Raw genomic sequence first — 26724 nt, forward strand, 5'->3', positions numbered from 1 at the left:
TCTGAACGGAAAAGAGGTATTTTCTGCGATAAGGGTAATAGAGAAATTTGTTAGTCAATAAGCAAGCAACGTCTTTCAAAGTGAAATCAAAGTTATCATGGCAAGTGAAGGAGCAATCGCCGCAAAGTCAAGGCCACAAACCAACTACCATGTTTAAACTCACAAGTTTTCTTTGTCTGAAACAGGGACGGAAGCTATGCTTGGAAGCTTGAAATTTCCAAGTGTAATGCCCAAATTCTGCTTACGCAAAAGCTATTGAGAAGATCACACATTATCCCTAGGAGACGCACTTCCTAGTCTAAGTTTTTCAAGTTGTAGGAGACGCACTTCCTAAATTGAGATATCACCCCTAGGAGACGCACTTCTTAGTCTGGGTCTTTCAGGATACACCTGTAAGAGATGCACTTCCTAAATTGAGATTTCACCCCTAAGAGACGCACTTCTTAGTTTAAGTCATTTAAGTTAGGCCCTAGGAGACGCACTTCCTAGTCTGGTTCATTGATGTTTTACCCATAGGAGACGCACTTCCTAAATTAAGAGTTCNGTAAAAATCAAAAAATACTGTTACATTGCATTTTATAGGTTAATTTCGAGTTTTAGGCAATGATCTTCATCTCTTCTAATCGCTGAAGCTTTCCTGAAGTATATTGGTTCTATTTCGAGTGATTTTGAGTCCAATTAAGCTAGTTTGAGTTGAATTTTTGTCTGCTGAAAGTTTCAGAGGTGTTCTGTGTTCATTTTCAAGTTTATTTGGGTTATTTGCTGAGTGTGCAAATTTCTGGGTTCAATTTCATGCCGGTTTGGGTTTATTCAAGTTTATTTGGTTGAGTGTTGATGTTGTCCTTCTCTAAATTCAATTCTGGATTGGTTTGATATCGTTTGCCGAGCTGTGAACTCAATTCTAAACTGCTGTTTGACATCTGCTGCTACTGATCTCCTGTTTCTTCTTATTTGATCTATATTCCAGGTATCTACTCCCATTCCGTTGTACTGGTGCTGAATTGAAGACCTCATTTAACTAAAGCTCATTCCGTGTCTATTGATGTTTGATTTTACATTCATCTTTCGTTGTATTTGAAATGTGTGCATAGATCTACCTTGTCGTAATCAGTATTGTTTTGAAATAGGTAGTGTTTTCCAGATTTGATGATATCTCCATTGTAGTAAATTTGGACTATATCGGACTGTGGACTATTCGTTCGTGACTTGTCCAGTTAGACAGTAGCTTTAATATACTTAGTTAATTGCTTATATTAGCTTAACATTTAAAACAGGAAGTGTGATGAACTTGAATCTGAGTTTGAAAATCGATATGTAGGCTCAATTCAGGCTTAATGATGATAGTGTTAACTCCAGTAATCTAGTTTTAATAACAATATAGATATTGACTGTCTTCATGTTGATCCTATAAATTTTTTGAGTATTAGGTAAATTTGAATAATCAGTAGCATATTGTTCGAAGGCCTCAATGTAGGTATTAATTGTTGTGGTGTTTAACTCGTTGAATTTTAGAAGTATTGGTAAACTCAAAAATCAGTAGACTTTTGAAGAGTTAAGGCTCAACAGCCTGTTTCCAACGGTTTGAGCTTCTGCTCACCTGATGCAGGCCCAGGTCCGGTCTTTGATTCCCTTCTTGATTGGGCCTGGGCCAAAACTCGTGACTGGCCATTTTGTTGGTGTAAATCTGAGTATAATTTCCCTTTATTGGGCTCATCTCAGGGCCCAATGGTTGGACCTTGGTGCAGAATTATTGCCAGGGTTGCATTAGCCCAGTAACAAAGTAACTAGGGCCTTTCTTTTATTGTAGAGACAATTAAATAGAAATCGTAGTTGCTTTAGGTTGGCCTTTTAAAATAAATGAGGCGAGCCCCGCCAAATACAAATGCATAAAGTGCGGGGCCCTCTTAAATGTCTATATTAAAATGCTTAGATTTCGGAATGGGCCGTTTAGCGAATTTCACGGCCTTCCCCAAAGATAATAACGCGTTAGTCTCTTTAGGCGCGTATTTTAATAACATTACCTTCCTAAATTCGGGTGCGCATTTATGTGACCCAAATCCAAATCTCAACGAAGTCGAAATGTGTCAATAACCACGGGTGCATTTATGTGACGTGGTTCGAAACACGTTTTCACGACGTTGCAATTCTCGTTAAAAATAATAATAAAGCGGTTCAAGGTTTAAAAGCACATAAGTTAAAACATGTATTAAAATCAAATTTTAGCCAAATATAGCAGTTGAGCGACCGTGCTAGAACCACGGAACTCGGGAATGCCTAACCCCTTCTCCCGGGTTAACAGAATTCCTTACTCGGATTTCTGGTTCGCGACTGTAATACAGAGTCAAACCCTTTCCTCGATTCGGGATTCAAACTGGTGACTTGGGACACCATAAATCTCCCATGTGGTGACTCTGAATCTCTTAATAAACGAATCCCGTTTCGATTGTCCTTTAATTGGAAAAACTCCTTTGTTATACCCTTCACGGGGTGTAGTAGCGAAAAAGGAGGTGTGACAGCTCTGGCGACTCTGCTAGGGACACAAACCCAGAACTTCCGTTCAGGGTTTAAGAATTCGAGCTTAGAATAATTGTTATGTTTGGCTTTATCTGATTTTCCTACATGTTTCATGTTAAATGTGCTAAATGCTTTACCGCTTTGATATTATCTGAACTGTATATAAACTGTGCCGAAACCCTTCTCTTCTCACCTCCGGGGATGTGCTCACTGGTGGAGACTCCCTATTCTGTTACTGTCATACCTTAAAATAAGAAAGAGGCCGGACAAGTTACTAAGCCGGATGGTCTTTTGGTACCCGGTACGTAGCCCCCTCCTCGACTCGAGTTGTCGGCTCGGGTACACAGTCTAGAACATATACCCAGGTTTTGAACCTAGAATAACTTGACCTCATGCCGGATCCCTAGTAGGAACGCTTATCTGCATCACGTGCATTTTGACTTAGGGAACTCAACACAGGGGTTGGGTCCGTCTAGGACAGGTGTACCCAGAATAATGGACCATCCTGATGCATCCTACTTGTGCATTTATCTGTTTTGGACTCGCATGCTGACCGTCTTTGAATATCTGGGAAAATTGGAAAAACAAAAAGAGAAAAAGAGAAATTAGCAGTGTAGAGAGTTAATTATCTATACTAGAAAAACCAATGTCCAAGTAGTGCCGAAATGCTGCCGAATTTTTGAGAAAATGAAAGAAAAAGAAGAAAAGTAGTTTTTTTAGTTTGTTTTGTTTACCAATGGAAATGAAAAACAAAAAAGAGTTTTATTTTCAAATTAGTTTGTTTATTTTCCACTAAAAAAGAAAATATAAAAAAGAATCTTGCTTTCAGAAATAGTGTATCTGCCAACAAAAACAAAAAGAGTCTTGTTTTCAAAAATAGTTAGGTTTATTTGCCCGAACTACGCAGGTTTGATTCTCACCGGATATGAGATACGTAGGCAACCCTCATCGGGTCCAACCTCCCCTTTTCAAAATAGCCAAAAATGCCAAATTTTTTTTAATTTCGTCATGAATAAGTCGGGTGCCGCCATTCTTGTTTAAAATAAGCTGAATGTCCCCAAAAAGGGCGCCGGAAGGCTGTTTTTGCAAGAACAACCACCCTGAGTCATTTTAAAATGGTTTGCGGGCACAGCCTTAAAATCTCCCTTTCGGAAGTGCTGAAAGGCCGTATTTGAAAAACCGAGTCTTTGTTTTCTCAAAATAAATATTGTTGAAAAATAGCCACTTTTCTTTTTTAAAGTCAAAATAAGTCATTACATGGCCAGCTTTCTTTAAATAGCCTACAGTTGACATTGAAACCTTCTCAGTCTTGCGCAGGCCCGTGGCTATGCCGAGTGATGCCCCGCGGGCCCCAGGGTTTGAAGTTTGATGTATTCCTAGTTAATCGAGTCTGTATTTTTGTTTTTGAGTCTGTTTTTGTAACTCCCCTTTTTGAAAAAAAAAACAAATAGTCTGGTAGCTTTGTAATCGCAGTTGTTATTTATAAAAAATGAGAAAATTCCCCAAAATTTTTTCATTATTTTCGCATTTGTATGCAAGAACTACGCTTGGTCTGATTCACGCGGGGTCGTGATACGTAGGCAATCTCCATATGATTCGACCGTACTAAATGAAAAAAAAAAAGAAAAACAAGAAAAGAATGAAAGGAAAGAGGTGAAAAACAAGAAAGGAAAGAAAAACAAAAGAGGGAAAGACAAGAAACAAACAATGGAAAACACAAGGGAAGAATGAGAGGAAAGGCATGGCAAATAAAGAAAAATGAAAGCCGGGATGACGCATGCAACCAAGCGAATTCATAATAGAAATGGTTAACTGCTTAGCTGCATTCATTCCCCAAATGTGCGGTTATCTATCTGTTAACGCTCTAACTGCTAAAAAAGTTGTTGTTGATGATGAGTCCAGGCATGTGGTTTAGTTGGTTGTCATCCTGGCAACTCATTCCTACAACACCCGGTCAAAAAACAAACTGAACATGACAGGCCAAGAATCAGATACCAGTATCATGGACCCGTCAAAAGAGGTAGACGTGGTGGATGTCAAAGCAATGAGGGAAGAGATGTATAAGTTGAGGCAGCAGATGGCCGAGATGCATCAGGCCTGGGCTAAGGGTCAGCCGGCGCCAGTTTATCCCGCCAATCCAGCATATATCCCACCTTTGGCTCAGTCCCAGGAGCCTCCTACTGTGAATTCCTCGCCAACTTTCCCTTTCTACCAACAGAGTTATGGCACCACCTCCTATCCTNGCAGCGCCACTCTTAATCACCCCCAAATCAACACCCCTTGACCGTTAGACCTCCCTCATCCTATATCCATCACTCTCTTCCTTCAAATACCAGTCAAGTTCTGTAGATTTTGGATCTGAGTTTCGAGTTGAAAGGTTCGATCCAGAACTCAAACATGCAAGGCACCCTCTCCCGTTCTTTAGCCCCAATTTCATCGCGTACTGACATTACTTCGTCTCTTCTCTTCTGTTTGGTTAACTGAATCGATATTTGAATAAAGTCTTAGATTAATTGAGTGTCGTCATTTTGCCATTTGTTTAGTCAGAATTTTCCAGGTTCTATTTCATGATTTGTTTTAGTTTGGTTGGTTCGTGTCAGTAGGAATGCTCAGTTTCTGATTATCCTTGTTTGGTTGTGGCCATTTAGTTTAGTTGAATTAGGTCGACTTGGTTTAATAGCTTAATTAATAATTTGGTTGGTTCACTTCTATTTTCTTTAGCTTAATTAGATAGTATTGCTAAATTGTGTTGGTTAATCATATTGGCTTAGTTTGGGTCTTGTTAGATTTTGTGGGCTTGCAGAGTTGTTTGAGGCTAGTTGGGGCTTTGAGTGTCAATTGGGTGCTGCTCCTTGTGCAAATATAGCCCATTTCATTTTGGGTGGAACTATGGGAGGTCAGTTTGGCCCGGACAAATAGCCAGGAGTGGCTGAGGGGTAATTTCATTTAGGCATAAAGGGTAAAATCAAAAGGTTTTCAGGGGTAGATTGGGTAAGGTACTTAGAAGATATTTTATGTAACAACGTTAAAAGCTTCTAGGTGGGGGTTAGAAGGGAAATTAGTGGTTTTGATAGTACTTACTTGGGAAACAAGCTAAGACCTCAGGGACACCTGAGCTAAACAGGAAATAAGAAAGGGGGGTAAAGGGAAATAAATGATTCTGAAGGTTGCCCTTAGTTTTGCCTATAAAAAGGCATGCCCATTGCCTTGTTTAACAAGTTTGGAGCCTCTAAAAATTCCCTCTCATTGTCCCCAAGTTTCAGATTTGAAATTTGAAGTCCAAACTCCAAATCTTCAAAAAATCCAAAAAAAAAAAAGAAACAGAAATGCAGTAAAAATTAAAAATACTGTTACATTGCATTTTATAGGTTAATTCCGAGTTTTAGGCAATGATCTTCATCTCCTCTAATCGTTGAAGCTTTCCTGAAGTATATTGGTTCTAATACGAGTGATTTTGAGTCCAATTAAGCTGGTTTGAGTTGAATTTTGTCTGTTGAAAGTTTCAGAGGTGTTCTGTGTTCATTTTCAAGTTTATTTGGGTTATTTGCTGAGTGTGTGAATTTCTGGGTTAATTTTTGATCAATTCGGGATTTATTCGAGTCTATTTGGTTGAACATTGGTGCTGCGTTTTCACATTTCGATTCCGGATTGATTTTGATATTGGTTGCTGGGTTGTGAGCTTAGATCTGAACTGCTGCTTTGTCATTTCCTGCTGTTGATCTCTTGTTTCTTCTTATTTGATCTATATTCCAGGTATCTACTCCCATTCCGTTGTACTGGTGCTGATTTGAAGACCTCATTTAACTAAAGCTCATTCCGTGTCTATTGATGTTTGATTTTACACTCATCTTTCGTTGTATTCGAAATGTGTGCTAGATCTACTTTGTCGTAATCAGTATTGTTTTGAAATAGGTAGTGTTTTCCAGATTTGATGATATCTCCATTGTAGTAAATTTGGACTATATCGGACTGTGAACTATTCGTTCGTGACTTGTCTAGTTAGACAGTAGCTTTAATATACTTAGTTAATTGCCTATATTAGCTTAACATTTAAAACAGGAAGTGTAATGAACTTGAATCTGAGTTTGAAAATCGATATGTAGGCTCAATTCAGGCTTAATGATGATAGTGTTAACTCCAGTAATCTAGTTTTAATAACAATATAGATATTGACTGTTTTCATGTTGATCTCATAAATTTTCTGAGTATTAGGTAAATTTGAATAATCAGTAGCATATTGTTCGAAGGCCTCAATGTAGGTATTAATTGTTGTGGTGTTTAACTCGTTGAATTTTAGAAGTATTGGTAAAATCAAAAATCAGTAGACTTTTGAAGAGTTAAGGCTCAACAGCCTGTTTCCAACGGTTTGAGCTTCTGCTCACCTGATGCAGGCCCAGGTCCGGTCTTTGATTCCCTTCTTGATTGGGCCTGGGCCAAAACTCGTGACTGGCCATTTTGTTGGTGTAAATCTGAGTATAATTTCCCTTTATTGGGCTCATCTCAGGGCCCAATGGTTGGACCTTGGTGCAGAATTATTGCCAGGGTTGCATTAGCCCAGTAACAAAGTAACTAGGGCCTTTCTTTTATTGTAGAGACAATTAAATAGAAATCGTAGTTGCTTTAGGTTGGCCTTTTAAAATAAATGAGGCGAGCCCCGCCAAATACAAATGCATAAAGTGCAGGGCCCTCTTAAATGTCTATATTAAAATGTTTAGATTTTGGAATGCGCCGTTTAGCGAATTTCACGGCCTTTTTCCCCAAAGATAATAACGCATTAGTCTCTTTAGGCGCGTATTTTAATAACATTACCTTCCTAAATTCGGGTGCGCATTTATGTGACCCAAATCCAAATCTCAACGAAGTCGAAATGTGTCAACAACCACGGGTGCATTTATGTGACGTGATTCGAAACACGTTTTCACGACGTTGCAATTCTCGTTAAAAATAATAATAAAGCGGTTCAAGGTTTAAAAGCACATGTGACGACCCGACCCGTCGTCTCATGAGTTACCGCTCCGTTTCCCCCATTTTATGCTTCTTCATGTTTCGTTATCGTATTTGGTGTGTTAGAGTTGATTTGGATTGGTTTTGATAAGAAATGAGACACTTAGTCTCTTTAAGGAAGGTTTAAGTTGGAAAAAGTCAACCGGACGTTGACTTATGAGTTAGAGGGCTCGGAGGTAATTTTCGGTGATTTGGGAGGTGATTTGTGACTTAGGAGTGTGATCGGAATTGATTTTGGAGGTCCGGTGTAGAATTAGGCTTGAATTGGCGAAGTTAGTATTTTGGCGAATTCCGGTTGATAGGTGAGATTTTGATCCGAGGGTCGGAATGGAATTCCGAGAGTTGCTGTAGCTTCGTTATGTCATTTTGGACTTGTCTGTAAAATTTCATGTCATTCGGACGTGGTTTGGTTGGGTTTTTGATCAAAAATAAAATTTGGAAGTTCTTGAAATTGTTAGGCTTGAATCCGATGCAAATTTGGTGTTTTAATGTTGTTTTGAGCATTCCGAAGGTTGGAACAAGTTTGAATAATGTTATGGGATATGTTGGCGTGTTTGGTTGAGGTCCCGAGTGCCTCGGGTGTGTTTCGGGGTGGTTTCGGATCATTTCGGGCTGTTTTGCAATGGCTGAAGCTGGTATCTGGTATTGTTCTTCGCGTTCGCGAGGGTCCACTCGCGTTCGCGAAGAAGGATTTGGCTTCTGGGGTTTTGTTCTTCGCGTTCGCGAAGAAGAGGCAATTCTGTTGCACAGGTCTTACTTTGGAGGCTCGTATCTCTCAATCTACAATGAATTTGGAGATGATTCAAAAATGAAAGTTGTAGCTCTTTGAATCTAGTTTCCAGAAACATATTATAATAGTCATTTGGAGTTGTTTGTAAAAAGTTATGACCATTACACTAGAGGCTGTCCGAGCAGAGTTTGGAAAATGAATTTTTGGAACTTTGTTCTTCGCGAACGCGAGAGGAGGACCGCGAACGCGAAGAACAAATCCCTGGGCAGCAGAATAAAGTCCAAACTTCGTCCCATTTGCCATTTTTGACGATTTGGAGCTCGGATAAGGCGATTTTTTGGGTGATTTTTGGAGAGAACAACGGGATTCGACGCGCGTGGAGGCCGATTTGAGGGGCAAAGGCGTCGCGAGCTAGAGATTTCACCGGTTCAAGGTGAGTAATGATTGTAAATGATATCCTGAGGGTTTGAAACCCCGGATTTGCACATCATAGTGCTGTATTGAGGTGACTTGCACGCCGGATAGCGAGCGTGGGGTAGAGCACCGTTGGGGATTGTGACTTGGTCCGTCCCGATTGATGAAATTACTACGTATTTGACTGAAACTACTTGTTATCATCATAATTTGGGTTGATTGCCATGTTTGGGCTTCGTGCCAACTATGTGAATCCTTTAGGGATTGATATCACTGTTTTCGCATTACTTTGCATATTATTTGATCTCGGTCCAAGGTTTTAATACTCTTTTGCAAACTCAACCGTTTTTCTAAGATTTGAAAACTAAAACAATATTTTATTGACGTTTTGAGCTGAGAACTACCATGTTGTATTGCCCAAGTGGCTTATGTGCATTCTGGACTGAGCATGGATCGGGCTACGCGCCGCAGCAGTGTTACATATGCATTTCTGGACTATGGATGGCTTGGGTTGCACGCCGCAGCGGTGTTACATTGACTTTGAGGCCGAGGGCCTGGTTGATGCCACGAGATGGCTTGATATTGCGCTTGGGCTGTAGGAGCCCCTCCGGAGTCTGTACACAGCCCCAGTGAGCGCCGTCGATGTTAAATATGGATGGCTCGGGCTGCACGCCGCAGCGGTCATATGCATTGCATTGCACTCATGCATTGGTTCCTGTTTGTATTACGTGTCATGACATTCAGCACTCGCATTTCATTGGCTTCTATGCTACTTCTTGCATTGCTTACCTGATACCCTGGTGTTATTTGTTGATGGAGTGCTGTGCCCGAGGGGCTGACTTATGTGCTGACTTGCACTATCTGTTTTGCATTCATTTGCTTAACTGTTGAAAAAGACATTTTCAAAAGAGGTTTTAACTGAGCCTAGATAGATTTTCTAAAGGATTTCACGGTTTTACTGTTTTCTCAAAGGGTAGCACTGTTCTATATAGCATGATGGAGTGTCTTTCGTAATTTCTTGCTGCTCAGTTATTATTTACCTTTATTACTCACTGAGTTGGAGTACTCACTTTACTCCCTGCACCTCGCGTGCAGATGCAGGTATTGGTTACCCGGTAGCGGGTTTGAGCTGGTTGAGGATTTGCTATCGTGGCTGAGCAAGGTGACCGCCGGCGTTCGCGGCACCGGACTTCGTCTTTTGATTCTAAACTTTATTCTGTATATTATTGACCCTGTGGTCGTGTTCAGACTTCCTTAGATGCTCGTGACTTGTGACACCCCGGTCGGGCTGTGTTGGGTCGTATATATATCGATTGTTATTGTCATTAAGTTGTATTTATCTAATCATTTATGTTTAAAAATTTTTGAAAGAGGCGTTGTTGTTCTGTTGGCTGGCCTTGTCTTCACGAGAGGCGCCATCACGACCGGGTTGGGAATTGGGTCGTGACAGCACATAAGTTAAAACATGTATTAAAATCAGATTTTAGCCAAATATAGTAGTTGAGCGACCGTGCTAGAACCACGGAACTCGGGAATGCCTAACCCCTTCTCCCGGGTTAACAGAATTCCTTACTCGGATTCTGGTTCGCGACTGTAATACAGAGTCAAACCCTTTCCTCGATTCGGGATTCAAACCGGTGACTTGGGACACCATAAATCTCCCAAGTGGCGACTCTGAATCTCTTAATAAACGAATCCCGTTTCGATTGTCCTTTAATTGGAAAAACTCCTTTATTATACCCTTCACGGGGTGTAGTAGCGAAAAAGGAGGTGTGACAATATCAGTCAAAATTTTATATAAAACATGATTTGTTGTGCACAATGTTGTAAAAAGCGTGCGCTGAAGTGACGCGAGGCGAGGCTAGTTCGCTTTTCTGCCAAGACTCACATGAAAAAAGCGCACGCTTTACCCTATTAAGCGAGAAGCGCAACGATCCAAAAAGCGCAAAAAAGCGCGCTTAAGCGAGGTTAAGCATCTGTTAGGATTTTTAAAAAAAAAAACTTGGCAAAAACTTAACGCAAACAAACACTTCTTCTCCAAGCAACTGCTGCTCCAACGACCGCTGCTTCAACGACTGCTTCAGTGCTTCTTCTCTGTAAGTTTCTTCTTCTTCTTCTTCTTCTTCTTCTTCTTCTTCTTCTTCTTCTTCTTCTTCTTCTTCTTCTTCTTCAGTTCCTGTTTGACTCCTTTTCTCTTCTTTTTTCTATTTTTTTTCACTTTTTATTGCTCTGTTCTTGTGCGGTTGTGCCCTAATTTCTGCTCTGTTCTTTCTATGCTCTGTATTCTCTTCTTCTTTCTATTTTTTTTCCACTTTTTATTGCTCTGTTTTTGTGCCCTAATCTATGCTCTGTTTTTCTGGTTTGTATTTCTCTATTTTTCTGTTCAGACTTTTCTGGTTCGAAATAAAAATTAATTGTTCTGTTCTGTTATGACTTTTGAGGATTATTCACTATCTAGTTTTAGTACCTATTATTTGCTTCTTGATTCAAGAATTGAAACATTTGTTTAATGTTATTTTTAGTGAGGTTTTTAGCCATTTATCTATGCCTAATTTATTTTTTTTATTTATGTGTTAAATTGCGCTTCACATGAAAAAAGTGCGCGCTTCGCTTCGCGCTTCTCGCTTCGGTGAAGCGAGGTCTCGTCGCTTTTTTGCGCTTAACGTTTTCCAAAATATTGGTTGTGCGGGAAGATTAAATTGTTTAGGTACTGAAAGGAGGGGTAAAACATAGAAAAAATGAACAGTGGTGCGGATGGCATTGGAGCAATACATCAGAAGAAACATAAATAAGAAAATCCCGCTACAAGTAATAAGAGTGCTAAAGCAGATAATAGCAGGGCAATGCTAAATGTTAACTCTAGACATTAGAGAAAACTTTATTCATTTTTTTCACAAACTTTCTTATTTCACCAAATCAAGTTAAAAACCTATATTCTTTACTGACAAAGAATCAAACCTTTAATTTCTTTTAAAAGAACCAAGTAGCTCTCTACTGAGAATATCAGCGAAATGACCAAAATTATTACTCTTTCAGCTGTTGCCCCTTAGAATTCTTACTTGAGTATTTTTGCTGCAAATATCACATGTTTTCCATCAAATAATACACCTAAACCGTCAACAGTAACAATTATTAAAACAGAAAGTGCCAAATAGGTACAAATGACTTTAGAATTTAACAGAGTTGTATAGAGTGAACATCATAATTATTTTTGCGGCATGTGAAGCATAAAAATTATTACCTGGCATCAGTTAATTGAACGCTTTTTGAATAACTTCATCATAAACTATGTTATACGTTGAGTGATCATCCTCGGTGTCTGATGTCAGCGGTCGAATTAATAGTTTCGCACCTTCTGAAACATAAAGTTGACCGTGGGTAAAAACTAGTTCACGTAAATAAATTCCAACAAAATCCAAAGTTTGACCTTGAGCTTTATTTATAGTCATAGCAAAGCACAATCGTACTGGAAATTGTGTTCTTTTAAAAGCAATTGGAATTTTTTCATCTTGTGATGCTAATAGTGGTATTCTTGGAATAAAAACATGCCTATTTTGAAAATCACCGTTAGCAATTTTGGCACTTATAACATGTGTTTTTAAACTACAACATGTTAACCATGTGCCGTTACATAAACCTTCACAGGGACTTAAATTTCGTAGTAACATTACTGGACAATTTTCTTTTAAAGTCAATCTGTAAGGAGGCAAACCAGCAGGATTTAAAGTATGCAAATAATCTTTGAATTGACTTTGGTCATTCGGTTCAACAGTTTCATCAATTGCAACATATGTTCTAGCATCTTTTGGGAATCTAGATATGAGCATATCATTTATTTCATGAACAAAATCATTTTTTGTTGTCAAGATCACACGAGAAGCTATGGAGGAAGAATCGTCAAATAAGGAATCTTTATTGGGATATGTTACCTCAAATAACTCGTTCAAGGATTCTTCTTCAGTTGTAAAGGAATGATCAAAGAGTTAGGAATTTGAACTTTTTGCTGGGCGTCAAGTTTTTCTTTTCCATTTTCAATTCTTATCAAGTATTCACAAAAGCTAGGATTTGTTCTTGCACGCATATTCTCTGAAAGCTGCAGTTTTTCTAGTTGATTCCAAATTTTAGAGTATAGTAAACTTTCAGAAATGAAGTCTTCTTTTTTCCCATTTCGAACAACTGGAAGAGTTTGTCTAAAATTACCTCCAAAAACAACTACTTTTCCACCAAAGCGCATCTTAGTATCCATTAGATCCTTCAAAAGTAAATCAAAAGCTTCAATCGTTTTCCCTTTAGGCATTGATGCCTCATCCCATACAATTAATTTTGCGTCTCATATTAAACATGCAAGTGAACTTTGCTTACTGATATTGTAACCAATATTTTCATCAATATCAATAGGGATCTTAAAGCGCGAATGAGTTGTTCGCCCTCCAGGAAGAATAGAAGCTGCAACACCAGAAGTTGCAGTTGCTAGTGCTACAAATCCCTTAGATCTTACCGTAGCCAACAAACTTCGATATAAGAAATTTTTACCAGTTCCTCCTAGCCCGTCAATAAAAAAAGCTCCCGATTTGTTGGAAAATATTCTATCAACAATCGTATTGTATGCTCTTCGTTGATCTATATTTAGTTTTTTTTCTAATAACAAATCTTCTTCGGATACTCTTAGGCTTCTCTCAAAATGAACTTCTTTTGCCTCTTTTGCAATTGTAGAAGCTCTAATGTTTTCTGCAACAAGCTTGTACTCGTTAATGTCGTGTCCCATCGAGTGTAATTCATCATTGATCTAGTTCAGGACTCTATGATGAATATCTTTAAATCCATTATTTGGCAAGCGTTTGAAGTCTCCGGACATTGAGTCTTCAAATTGTTCCCATAACTTTTTTGGATTAGTAGGAGTACAATATACCAATAGCGTAGCAAATAATCGTCTTAAATTATATGACAATTGATAGCTTGCAGCTTCAATCATACAATCAACCAAACTGTTGTCAGAATGTAATAATCCTCTTTTTTCAGCAGCCTCTCTAAATGTAATATAACATCTTCCATTTACAGTACGAAGATCTTCATATGATGTTGGTCCTCTCACATTCAGTAATAATAGTCTGAGATAATATCTCTCACCTTCTGTTGGATGACATGTCACAACGCGTCCAATAATGGTACGTTGTTTTCGACGTGTCCACATCTTGTCTGTAACTGACCAGACAAAGTATTCTGGAAACTCTTTATATAGTAGCTTAAGTTCTATAGCATAATCATCTGTTTGGTTCATGACAAAAAATTCTGTCAACATTGTTTTTCTAGTCATAGGATTTTTTAAAATTGCATTTATACTCTCAGTGCTTTTAAAAGAAACATATTGTTGTCCTTCAAGGTGTAATTGAAGATGATAAACACTTGGTGTCATCTCACTAATAGAAAAACCAAATAAACGCCATGTAGCTTCGGGTGGAGATACCCATCTAGCAGACTGATATTCTTTTATTTCATCAATCTCTTTGTCTTTATCATTGTCATGTACAGAAAAAGAAATTTTGTCGTGCCCTTTACATATGCACTTGTAAAGATACTTGACAACTTTAATATCTGAGCATATCTCGATATTCATATGACAGTTAAACTTGCCAAGTAAAAAAGGATTATATGGTACCACCCATGAATTATCGAGGAATTATTCTCTAATTTTTATTGCTTCACCTGTATATCGTCTTTTGTAAATTGGATAAGAGTTTTTTTTCCTTTTGATCTTCGATCAGCAAAATCTTTAGGGTAGCTGAATTTACAATATCCATTTTCCATGCATGAATTTGCAGGATTCAAATGACCACAAGGACCATGCATCATATGATGTACAACAAGTGAGTATAAGTAAGGCTCTTTATCAGGATCAGGTAATTCAGCACAAACAACTCTGTCGTAAGACTCAGGTGTCAACAATTTGTATTCATTAGCAAGAATAATAAGGAAATGTGCATGTGGAAGACCACGTTTCTGGAATTCTACAGTGTACATAAAAGCAGCTACCATTCCAAATATATTTCTTTTTAATATATCATTTTTTAGCTCTTCCAGTTTTGCTCTAAATACTCGACTAATTAAGTGAGGTCTATTTTGTGCCTCATCGGTAGATAACAAATGTTCTTTTATTTCTGGCCATAATGGGTTGCATGTCATCGTTAGAAACAAGTCAGGTGCTCCAAAACGTTGTACCAAAGCGATAGCATCCATATATCGCCGGCGTATATCTCTTGGTCCCTCCGTAAATGTAACAGGAAGGGAAGTTTGTTTTCCAATTCTAGAAGCATCTCTTTCACCTTGTCTTAAGACATCAAGAATACCTTGCAAAACTTCAATTCTAAACAAGTCTGGATTGAAAGAGAAGAAGTCTAGTCGTTGTGTTTCAAGTTTTATGAATTCATCTACGACATATTGTTGGAATATCCTTCCAGTATGTAAGATTTCATCAGTTTCATCATCTCTTATTTGAATTTTATAACAATAATATTCACGACAAGAGACAATATTTTTTTTTTTCCTTTGTTGTTCTAGTACCTGAGCTTCCATATCAAGAAAATTGTCAATTGAACACATGTTTGCAACACTTGGTAAATTTTCCTGTTCACAATAGACACGATATCTAGTAGTATTCTTTGGTTGTACTATTTTCTTTATACCACAGTGCCACCCATCTTGACCATATGGAAATAATAGTGGGTATTGCAAGGGATCATAACATCCATAGTAATAGTTCACTAATTGGTTTTTATTGTTGTGAGTATAAATTCGAATGTGAGGTGTGGAAATATGAATGCCTTCTTCCACTATTATTGCTGCAACTTCAGATGCAGTAGGTAAGTTATATACTCATTGATCTAAACCTGAGTCACATTTGAGCGCAATATAAAAGTTCGATAATTCTGGAACATCTGCCAAAGATTTCAAGAAAAAACTATACGGATTATTTTGTAGTATATTCATCAATTTTCTGATCATTGACTTATGTACTCTAGTTGAACAAGCAATTTTGTTTGCTACCTCATTTTCATTGTCGTAGAAGTACAACTGTAAATTTCTTGCTTTCTCGTTCGCAGGATATGAATCATCTATACAGTGATACATTTTCCTTGAACTCTAAATGTATAGATACCATGATTTCTCTTAGCTAAGTCTTTGTCATATTTTACCCCGAGCGAAGTAAATGCAAACATGTTATTGTATGTCCTAACATATGTTCAGAAATGGTCGGACTCTTTAGTAGTACCCAAAAATAATTCTCGTAGCTCTATAGGCATTTCATGTGAAGTAAGCTTGATTGAATCTTTATTGCAACAGAATCCAGGGGGTTCATATTGAAATCTTTTTGCAGCACAAAATTTACAGTTTGGGACAACTTTGAGAGCAACATATTCGGTTTGTGAACCAATAACGTGTAGAGGGGCTCTTCTACGTAGTCTAACTCTTGAATATTACGGAAACAATTAGGAGTCAATTTTCACTCCAAAGGAAGATAACGAATACTATTATAACTTGAGAGTGATACAAACCTCTATTTGCTATATTCTCTGAACTAACACCACATCGGTCATTAGATGTACCTGATGTGGATCCTAATATAAACGCAATTATGAATTACATAAGTAAATGGTTTACGACAATAGAGATTTTATTAAAATAATATGCTTCATATACTCGCCTGTTTCGAAGATGGAAAAATGACCAACTAAACTTTTTCCTTTCGCAAAAGCAGCAGGTAAAGTACTAACTTCACATTTAGCAGCTAATAAAGACGCGTGAAACATATTTAGTTTAAACCGACTGCATTTAAACAGAAAGAGCAAAAGTTTAATTTGCTAACCTTGATTTGAAGTAAGAGAAAAATCTCTTATTATGAGAGCACTCTCCCTTTGAAGCGTTGAATTACTTAGAGATGTTGATTTGACTGAGTCATCCAGAGTACGACTTTCTAGAAGACGTTTTCTTGAATCGAGTTCTTTCGTACGGCAGTTTAACAATAATGCTTCCCTTCTATCCGCTGAGATTTCCTTATATTTTTTACGGCGATTGAAATTCATTTCAGCACTTCTGTCTGCCAAGAATGGACTTTTGTTCCTTTGTCCTGAACGTGATATAGGCACATCTTTTTTATCCCCCGACATCTATCTCATCTAATGTAAGCAGTATTAAAAAAATAAACTACACCCTTTCTCCAAAAAGATATCGAGTGAAAGGCAAAATTGAATAATTTGGTTGGGAACTGATGCCTTCTATTAGCTTACCTCGTAAAGCCAGAGTAGTTAGACAGAGTAATCAGATGTTAATTCCAGAAACCTGCAAACAGTGTACATCAGTCATTAAAGCAAAATAGGCAAACCACATTTTCCGCTGAAAATCCATTGTCAGAATATTCATAAAAGCCATCAAGTTAATGTCACTCCGCTCAGAGCTAAAAGCCAACGATCATCTGAACTATAAAAATTACTCGTTTCAATAATTTAAGATGAGTTTGGTGAAAATCACCATGTAAAAGAATTTCTCCAATATAAAGTAGTTAAAAAGGACTACTTCCTCTATTCCCATCGCGTCCTTGTACTACTGGTAATGGAAGGACTTGCAATCCTTTTTGCAAGTCTCATTTTGCCCTTGCTTTTGCACTTTTGTTACAGTAAATATGCTTGTACACCTTCATAAATTCAACAGATAGATGAGCCTTCGTTCAAAGCCTAAAAAGGTTAATAGCTGGTGATGTCACGTCAAAGTGACATGCTCTCAGAAGTGTCAGCTCCAACTTACTTTTTGGCACATGTGATTAGATTTATTCTTCCTGAAAGTAAATATCATACACATTATACAAAAAAGGAAGCTTATTTTTTTGACTTAAATTTGATTTTTCTTTTATTGATTGTATATTAAAATTAATCTAATCTCCTACTTGGACTATGTGATACTTTTTTATAACTTATGATTTTAGATAGACCATAATAATTTTATAACTATAAAAGTATATCATTAAGAGTAAATTAAGACGTTGAAGATTAAAATTATTTTTATATATAAATAATCATTCTTTTTACAGTGTACTCAAAATAAAAATAGTGATACTAAAATGAGAGGATTGGAGTAATAATTTGTAATTCTCTTGAGTGGTGTAATATATTTGCAGATACGAAAGTAGTAATTTTGCTGCTAGCAATCTAAACCAAATTGCATCGATTATCTAACTTTTATTTCCAAGACAAATTATCATTATCTCAAGTTAATATCACGTGTTCACCGAACAAGCAAGATAATATTATACTCTATTCGTCTCATATTATGTTATTAAAAATAGTTATCTCAAATTATTTATAACTTTATAAGTTCAAGACAAAATTGATTATCTTTTTTCTTTTTTACCTTTAGAAAGATTACAAACACCTAACTTTATTCAAATACCGATGAAAAAAGATTAAATATTAAGACATGAATAAGGGTAAAGTAATCAAAAATACATCCTAATTAATTTTTCTTAAAGGGCGTGTACAAGAAAATTATGACAGATACAATGAGACGGAAGGAGAATTTTTCGAGAAACAATAAATAAATGTTGTAAGTGCATAAACTAACTATTAAACTGATCTAATGAGAACTTTCAATTCTTAATACAGGTAATTGGCATAAAAAGTTAGAACAAAACTGAAATTCATTCGGCAGCGGGGACATAAACATTGATCTATTGCTATCGTCCTTAATTACCCCATATGATTCTGTCACGACCCAATTCCCAAACCCGGCCGTGATGGCGCCTCTCGTGAAGACAAGGCCAGCCAGAACAACGCAAACACCTCTTTTAAGCAATTAATTAACACTAACAATTCTAACACATGCTTAATATAGTCAATAATACGGAACAACGATAATAACAAAAGAAACCATCCCGACACAGTCCAAACCGGGGTGTCACAAGTCATGAGCTACTACAGAGTTGCTATAAGCCTAAGAAATACAATATCTGATACAATAGTCCGAAGGAACTGAAATAACATAAAATAGGGAGTCAAGGGGCTGCGGACTTCAACAGCTACCTCGAAGCTCCAACTCGCTGCCTGGTCTGTGAAGAATATCAGTGCTCAGGAGCGGACTCTGCTATGCCTGAATCTGCACACATGGTGCAGGGAGTAATGTGAGTACTCCGACCCAGTGAGTAATAATAATAAATAATAACCGAAGGCATGAAAACTCATAAGTGCACAAGGCAATTCTATATCAAGCAGTTAATCATTTAAAGCAGTAAAACATTTAAAAGTCAAATGAAATCTCCTTTTAAACGAACAGGTAAATCAGATAAAACAACAAGTAAATAATGAGTAGAAATCTGCCCCTCGGGCCCAGTATCAATCGCTCAGAACAGTATCAGCCCCTCGGGCTCAGTATCAGTCACTCAGCATAATATCAGCCCCTCGGGCTCACTCTCAGATCATATGGGTACCCGCGCTCACTGTGGGTGTGCAGACTCCGGAGGGGCCCCTTACGGCCCAAGCGCTTTATCAACATAAGGCCTGAAAGCCTTCTCACATCACACATAAGGCCTGAAAGCCTCCTCACATCACACTCGACGCCCGAAAGCCTCCTCACATCACACTCGAGGCCTGAAAGCCTCCTCACATATGGCCCTCGGCCTCACTCAGTCCAGAAAACATCATAAGCCCCTCAAGCATCAATAAAATAGTAGTGCTCAGCCCAAACAACAGTGGAAATATCATTTAAGTCTCAAAGTTCAATTAAAGCAGCTGAGTTTGTAAAACAGTATAATCAACAAGACTGAGTTCAAGTAGTATATCAAAATAGTGAGGAAACAGTGATAAAAATCCACGCAGGATTCAAGTAGTCGGCATGAAGCCCAAAATATGGCAATAGGCCCAAATCATGTTGGTAACAAATACATTTCGGTCAAATACGCGGTAAAAATATTAATCGGGATGGACCAAGTCACAATCCCCAGTAGTAAACAACCCCGCGCTTGCCATTAAGCGCGTGTTTCACCTCAATACAGCACTACGTTGTGCAAATTCGGGGTTTCAAACCCTCAGGATATCATTTACTATCATTACTCACCTCAAGTCGGCCAAAATCCTAGCTCGCTATGCCCTTGCCTCGCGAATCGACCTCTTCGCGCGTCGAATCTGATCAAAACCACAACGAATACGTTACAAGAGGCTAAGGGAACATAACCCAATCGAAAAGAATCGAAAAACATCAAAATCACGAAATTTGCAAAACCCGAGCCCGGGCTCACTCTCGAAATTAGAAATTACATCATGATCCTTATCTCGCCACGAGTCTATACATACCAAGAACTCCCAAATCCGAGTTCAAATGACCCATCAAAACCCACTTTAAAATACCAAAAACCAAGCCCTAGCTTTTCTCCCTTTTTGATGAATTTCCATAAATTTCTAGGTTAATTCTTCCATTAAATCATGTATTTAGGCCATAGAACTCACCTCCAATCACACCCAGTCGAAATCCCCTTCAATTTCCGTCCAAAAGCTCTCAAGGTTGCTCAAAAATGGTGGAAAAATACCTTAGCTCGCGGATGAAATATTGATTTTTAAACCCTTTTGCCCAGATCTTATTTTCGCTTCTGCGATCCAATTACCGCTTCTGCGGTCTATATCCGCTTCTGCGGACGCCGCATATGCGGACCACCATCCGCTTCTGCGGAAGTCCACCAATGGCCCAAAATCCGCACATGCGTTCCTATCTTCGCATCTGCGGAACCGCATCTGCGGCCCCTTTTTCGCAGATGCGGAAATACCAGATACCAGCAACTATCAGCAGTGCTACAAGTCCAAATTCATCCCGATGACCATCCGAAATCACCCCGAGGCCCCCGGGACCTTAACCAAAAGTGCCAACCCATCCTAAAACATCATTCAAACTTGTTCCAACCATAAAACACCACAAACAACACCAAAACCATCAAATTACATCGGATTCAAGCCTAAGTTCTTCCAAAACTTCCGAAATACGCATTCGATCAAAAACCCGACCAAAACACCTCCGAATGACCTGAAATTTTGCGCGCACATCCCAAATCGCCTAACAAAGCTACAACAACTCTCGGAATCCCATTTTGACCCTCGGATCAAAATCTCACCTACCAACCGGAATTCGCCAAAATACTAACTTCGCCAATTCAAGCCTAATTCTACACCGGACCTCCAAAATTACTTCCGATCACGCTCCTAAGTCACAAATCATCCCCGAAGCTAACCGAATCACCGGAAATCACATCCGAGCCCTCTAACTCATAAGTCAACATCCGATTGACTTTTTCAAACCAAACCTTCCTTAAAGAGACTAAGTGTCTCATTTCCTTCTAAAGCCAATCCAAAACAACTCGTTCACACAAGACTCTTATAATGAAGCATAAAGAAGCAGAANCATAAGGCCTGAAAGCCTTCTCACATCACACATAAGGCCTGAAAGCCTCCTCACATCACACTCGACGCCCGAAAGCCTCCTCACATCACACTCGAGGCCTGAAAGCCTCCTCACATATGGCCCTCGGCCTCACTCAGTCCAGAAAACATCATAAGCCCCTCAAGCATCAATAAAATAGTAGTGCTCAGCCCAAACAACAGTGGAAATATCATTTAAGTCTCAAAGTTCAATTAAAGCAGCTGAGTTTGTAAAACAGTATAATCAACAAGACTGAGTTCAAGTAGTATATCAAAATAGTGAGGAAACAGTGATAAAAATCCACGCAGGATTCAAGTAGTCGGCATGAAGCCCAAAATATGGCAATAGGCCCAAATCATGTTGGTAACAAATACATTTCGGTCAAATACGCGGTAAAAATATTAATCGGGATGGACCAAGTCACAATCCCCAGTAGTAAACAACCCCGCGCTTGCCATTAAGCGCGTGTTTCACCTCAATACAGCACTACGTTGTGCAAATTCGGGGTTTCAAACCCTCAGGATATCATTTACTATCATTACTCACCTCAAGTCGGCCAAAATCCTAGCTCGCTATGCCCTTGCCTCGCGAATCGACCTCTTCGCGCGTCGAATCTGATCAAAACCACAACGAATACGTTACAAGAGGCTAAGGGAACATAACCCAATCGAAAAGAATCGAAAAACATCAAAATCACGAAATTTGCAAAACCCGAGCCCCGGGCTCACTTCTCGAAAATTAGAAAATTTAACATCATTGGATTCCTTATCTCGCCACGAGTCTATACATACCAAGAACTCCCAAATCCGAGTTCAAATGACCCATCAAAACCCACTTTAAAATACCAAAAACCAAGCCCTAACTTTTCTCCCTTTTTGATGAATTTCCATAAATTTCTAGGTTAATTCTTCCATTAAATCATGTATTTAGGCCATAGAACTCACCTCCAATCAATCCCAGTCGAAATCCCCTTCAATTCTCGCCCAAAAACTCTCAAGGTTGCTCAAAAATGGAGGAAAAATACCTTAGCTCGCGGATGAAATATTAATTTTTAAACCCTTCTGCCCAGACCTTATTTTCGCTTCTGCGATCCAATTACCGCATTTGCGGTTTTCGCTTCTGCGGAATTATTCCGCTCCTGTGGTGCTTCACTTAACCGCCTGGACCGCTTCTGCGGTATATATCCGATTCTGCGGACGCCGCATATGCGGACCACCATCCGCTTCTGCGGAAGTCCACCAATGGTCCAAAATCCGCACCTGCGCTCCTATCTTCGCATCTGCGGCCCCTTTTTCGCAGATGCGGAAATACCAGATACCAGCAACTATCAGCAGTGCTACAAGTCCAAATTCATCCCGATGGCCATCCGAAATCACCCCGAGGCCCCCGAGACCTCAACCAAAAGTGCCAATCCATCCTAAACACCATTCAAACTTGCTCCAATCATAAAACACCACAAACAACACCAAAACCATCAAATTACATCGGATTCAAGCCTAAGTTCTTCCAAAACTTCCGAAATACGCATTCGATCAAAAACCCGACCAAAACACCTCCGAATGACCTGAAATTTTGCGCACACATCCCCAAATCACCTAACGAAGCTACAACAACTCTCGGAATCCCATTTTGACCCTCGGATCAAAATCTCACCAACCAACCGGAATTCGCCAAAATACTAACTTCGCCAATTCAAGCCTAATTCTACACCGGACCTCCAAAATTACTTCCGATCACGCTCCTAAGTCACAAATCATCCCCCGAAGCTAACCGAATATCCGAAAATCACATCCGAGCCCTCTAACTCATAAGTCAACATCCGATTGACTTTTCCAAACCAAACCTTCCTTAAAGAGACTAAGTGTCTCATTTCCTTCTAAAGCCAATCCAAAACAACTCGTTCACATAAGACTCTTATAATGAAGCATAAAGAAGCAGAAAATGGGGAAAACGAGGCGGTAACTCACGTGACGACGGATCGGGTTGTCACAGATTCTATCCTAACGATTTATAAACTTTAACACGCTTTTTCCAAATTCTGACAATGCCAACGTGCATTAATATCATTGTTCTATAGGTAATTTAATTGTCTAGTAGTTAAAAGATACAAATTTCAAAGAATATAATTCCAGTTTTATTCTTTTAACTGCTGCACCAAGTAAGTTTTTTTTCTACTAACTATATGAAAAATAATTAATTAATGCACCCCTGCAGAATTCTCAAGGAAGGAATATGAATTACGAATTAATGTCCCTAAGCAAACAGAAATCATTACCAAGAAAGTTGAACCAATTTTTGCAAATTTTGAAAGCTTGAGACCATATATAGTTTGGAGGGAAGAAGAACTCAAAAGCAAGAAGAAGAACCCCATTGGCTGTGTTATTTTGTTGGACTTGTGTAATAGCCAAACTGTTTTAATTTCTTCTTTTTTTTTTTTTTGGTAAATAATTTACTTGTGTTAATCACCAACTAGTATAGGTACCCGCGCGATGCACGGATAATATAAAAATATATTTTTTAAAAAATACGATAGACACAAAGGAGCATTAAAATGTTGTTATTTTATGAACCATTGAATGTATTGAATATTCATATATTCAAGTCATAAGGAAATATAGTTTTCCATTAGAAAACATCTGGTGAGAAAAGAACGTAATTTAAAATATAACACAATAGGAAAAACTAATTTGTGATAGAACAACATTTATGCTACAATAACCACGTTGTATTTGCTACATATCATATCTACTGCTTGCAAAGTGCTTGGTCCTTAGTCATTCATCATCATTTTTCTGAAATTCTAGTAGTTGTTGAGGTTTTAGCTAAACTTTAATCAAATAATGACTTGATAAACAATGCTGAAACAGCTAGAGCTAGTATAATTCACCCAAGAAGTTAGCACTGTGATCATCAAACGCTCCTTTGCATTGAAGATTACAGTAGAAATATTAAGAAAGCCAAAAATCACAAAAAATTTGATGTCTTAGGTGATATTGTCTCCATAGGTGAAGCTGAAATGCAAGGCAAAAGAAAAAATATATTGAACAGGTGCATTGATACTTTGATTGTTAAAACGTTGGAGAATACGAATTTCGGTATACTATACATAATAAAACCAGTAAAAAGACAGTTAAAGAAGTTCATAACGACAACAGTTATATTGCTTTGTTGTTTCGAAGGAAACTTGTGGTGTTGGATGATCTAGGAGGCAATCCTTCAGAAACTAATAAAATGGGATGAATTAGTAATGAACTTAATTTTAAAGAATGTCAGCACCAACCAATAACTATTGACATAATATTTTCAATACTAACATAAAATAATTACCTAAAAATATTTAATGTCCACAGTGTTTCATTGAAATAATTATGTCAAGATCACCACAACATTTTTAACATTAAAAACACTTATTGAAAACCCGAAAATCTTACTTCATAAGGTATAATCTTTAGGACCTAAGTAAAAAAACCAATAATAGTAAAATAGTTCAATTGAGTGCACCAAAATTAGTCGATTAATATGAACCTTATCACAACTGTTATCGATGATTTGTTTCATACCTCGGAAATAAAAGTATTGGTATTCACAAATTACTTGACTTCATGGGGTTGATCTTCACTTTTGGGCTAGCAGATTCAAATATCTTATCATGAGTCGATGATTTCAAACGGGCTATGCTTCATGTTGGTAGCCTTGCACGAGATAACTTCGAGAACATCAAATGCCTCCTTCATTGAGCATTCTAAAAGGTAAAGCGAATAGTCAACAGATTCGTCATTAGCGGGAAACCAGCAACCAATGGAGATTTGACTTTCATTTGAAGAAATTTGGCATTTGAATCCTTTCTTGTTACGACCCCAGTTCGCCCTCCGTGAACTATCGTTACAGCACTATGCGGAAAACAAAAATCTTGCGGAATAAATAATCAAAAGCCGAAATGACTGAAAGAAACAATATCTAAATGCCGCTCGGCATATACACACAACTTCTCAAAATTTGATACACTATCCCAAAACCCGAAAACTCACGGATCCACAAGCTGAGAAAAAAAAACACTACATAGTTCTAATCTCCGGAATGTCTAACAAGAACATAAAGTACAGAAGGGCTAACTACTAAATGCAGGAATAGAAATAGACTCCTCGGTCTGCGGACGCGACAGATATACCTCGAAGTCCCGTAGAATCGCCTCGCCTCAAGAATAGTAAGCCTGAGTAGAGGTACCTGGATCTGCACATGAAAAACATGCGCAGGAAGGGCATGAGTACACCACAGCGGTACGCAGTAAGTGCCAAGCCTAACCTTGGTTGCGTAGTGACGAGGAAGGTCAGGGCCCTACTGAGATTAAATAAATATTAAGTGGCAGGATAAGATAAGCAGTTCAATTGAGAATCTACAGTAAGAGCCTATACATGATAATAAAAATACAATAACGGAAAACAGAGGTAAAGGTAAACCACAAAGAACTACAACTCATAGCAAGGATGATAACCGGGGATCTCTTGGTATCCCGAGGATCTCTTGGTATCCTAAAAAATATACTAGGAATCTCTTGGTATCCCGAGGATCTCTCGGTATCCTCAATATACGTGCCAGGGATCTCTTGGTATCCCGCACCTCAGTCCAGATCATAAGTACTTACATGGGATCTCCCGGGATGCCGTCCCGTAGTCCCAAATTAAAAGGCACAACAGCAACACAAGAATACTCAATAAATGCTAAATTTCATACTAAGTAAACAGATAAGTCTAGCCTAACATGCTTCACGTAATGCAATTAAGGCAATTTAAGCTAATAGGCAATTAATTCTACTAAACATACTTTTCTAAACTAACAACAAGCTAAATACGCAAGTAGAATGAAACAGGAGAAGGAACTCAATTGAAATACTTAAAGAAAACCGGATTTTCAACAATTAGCTCAAGTACGCGCTCGTCACCTCACGTACGAGGCATTTCAATTACCACAATATCAATCCTAAGGGGAAAAGTCCCCCACACAAGGTTAGACAAGCCACTTACCTCGAACAAGTGCAAGTCAACCCGAAACCACACCTTTGCCACGAGTATCCGACTCCAAATGGCCCAAATCTATTCAATTCAATTTCATAATGTAAATAACACTTCAAATAACTGATTCTATAATTAAATTCTATGCTAAGACGCGAAATTAGGTAAAATAACCAAAATGCCCCTAAGGCCCACGTCTCGGAATCGGGTAAAATTTATATTTTCGGAATCCTCATACTCTCACGAGTTCATACATACCAAGAACACTGAAATCGGAGCCCAAATGACCCCTCAAATTCTCATTTCAAAATCTCTTAATCCCAAGCCCTAATCCCCCATTTTTAGCCCTTAATTCCTTAAATTATAGCCTTAATCCATGAAATACTACCATAGAAATGTATTTTAGGTTCAAAATCCTTACGTCAATGAAGTTCCCTTGAAATTCCTCTCTCAAATCGCCCAAAAAGCTCCAAGGCCAAAGTCAAAAATGGTGAAATAACCCAACTTCGCGAAATGAAATAACTTATATGTTCTGCCCAGTCCTTTTTGCATCTGAGGCACAATACCAACTTATGTGGTACCGCATCTGCGGTGTTTCCTTCGCAT

General features: G+C 38.3%; 2 protein-coding genes and 1 long non-coding RNA gene across 3 annotated transcripts; all 3 read right to left on the reverse strand.

Moving 5' to 3' along the window:
- Positions 1-12992: 12992 nt before the first annotated feature.
- LOC109211055 lies at positions 12993-13427 on the reverse strand. The gene has a single exon (XM_019374555.1). It carries the CDS (start codon positions 13425-13427, stop codon positions 12993-12995), a length of 435 nt encoding a protein of 144 aa, XP_019230100.1.
- Positions 13428-14353: 926 nt separating this feature from the next.
- LOC109211056 lies at positions 14354-15259 on the reverse strand. The gene has a single exon (XM_019374556.1). It carries the CDS (start codon positions 15257-15259, stop codon positions 14354-14356), a length of 906 nt encoding a protein of 301 aa, XP_019230101.1.
- Positions 15260-16119: 860 nt separating this feature from the next.
- Positions 16120-17309, reverse strand: LOC109211060. The gene is made up of 3 exons (XR_002065649.1): positions 17186-17309; positions 16945-16996; positions 16120-16784 (listed from the first exon to the last, which is right to left on the reverse strand). It is a non-coding gene; the product is annotated as an uncharacterized LOC109211060 (long non-coding RNA).
- Positions 17310-26724: the final 9415 nt, after the last annotated feature.

Source organism: Nicotiana attenuata, unplaced genomic scaffold, assembly GCF_001879085.1.
Source record: "Nicotiana attenuata strain UT unplaced genomic scaffold, NIATTr2, whole genome shotgun sequence".
Classification (NCBI taxonomy): domain Eukaryota; kingdom Viridiplantae; phylum Streptophyta; class Magnoliopsida; order Solanales; family Solanaceae; genus Nicotiana; species Nicotiana attenuata.

What these genes read in the sequence shown, in the direction of transcription:
- LOC109211055 (XM_019374555.1), bottom strand. Translation starts at nt 13,427, where the DNA reads ATGGGACACGACATTAACGAGTACAAGCTTGTTGCAGAAAACATTAGA.
- LOC109211056 (XM_019374556.1), bottom strand. Translation starts at nt 15,259, where the DNA reads ATGTGTTCAATTGACAATTTTCTTGATATGGAAGCTCAGGTACTAGAA.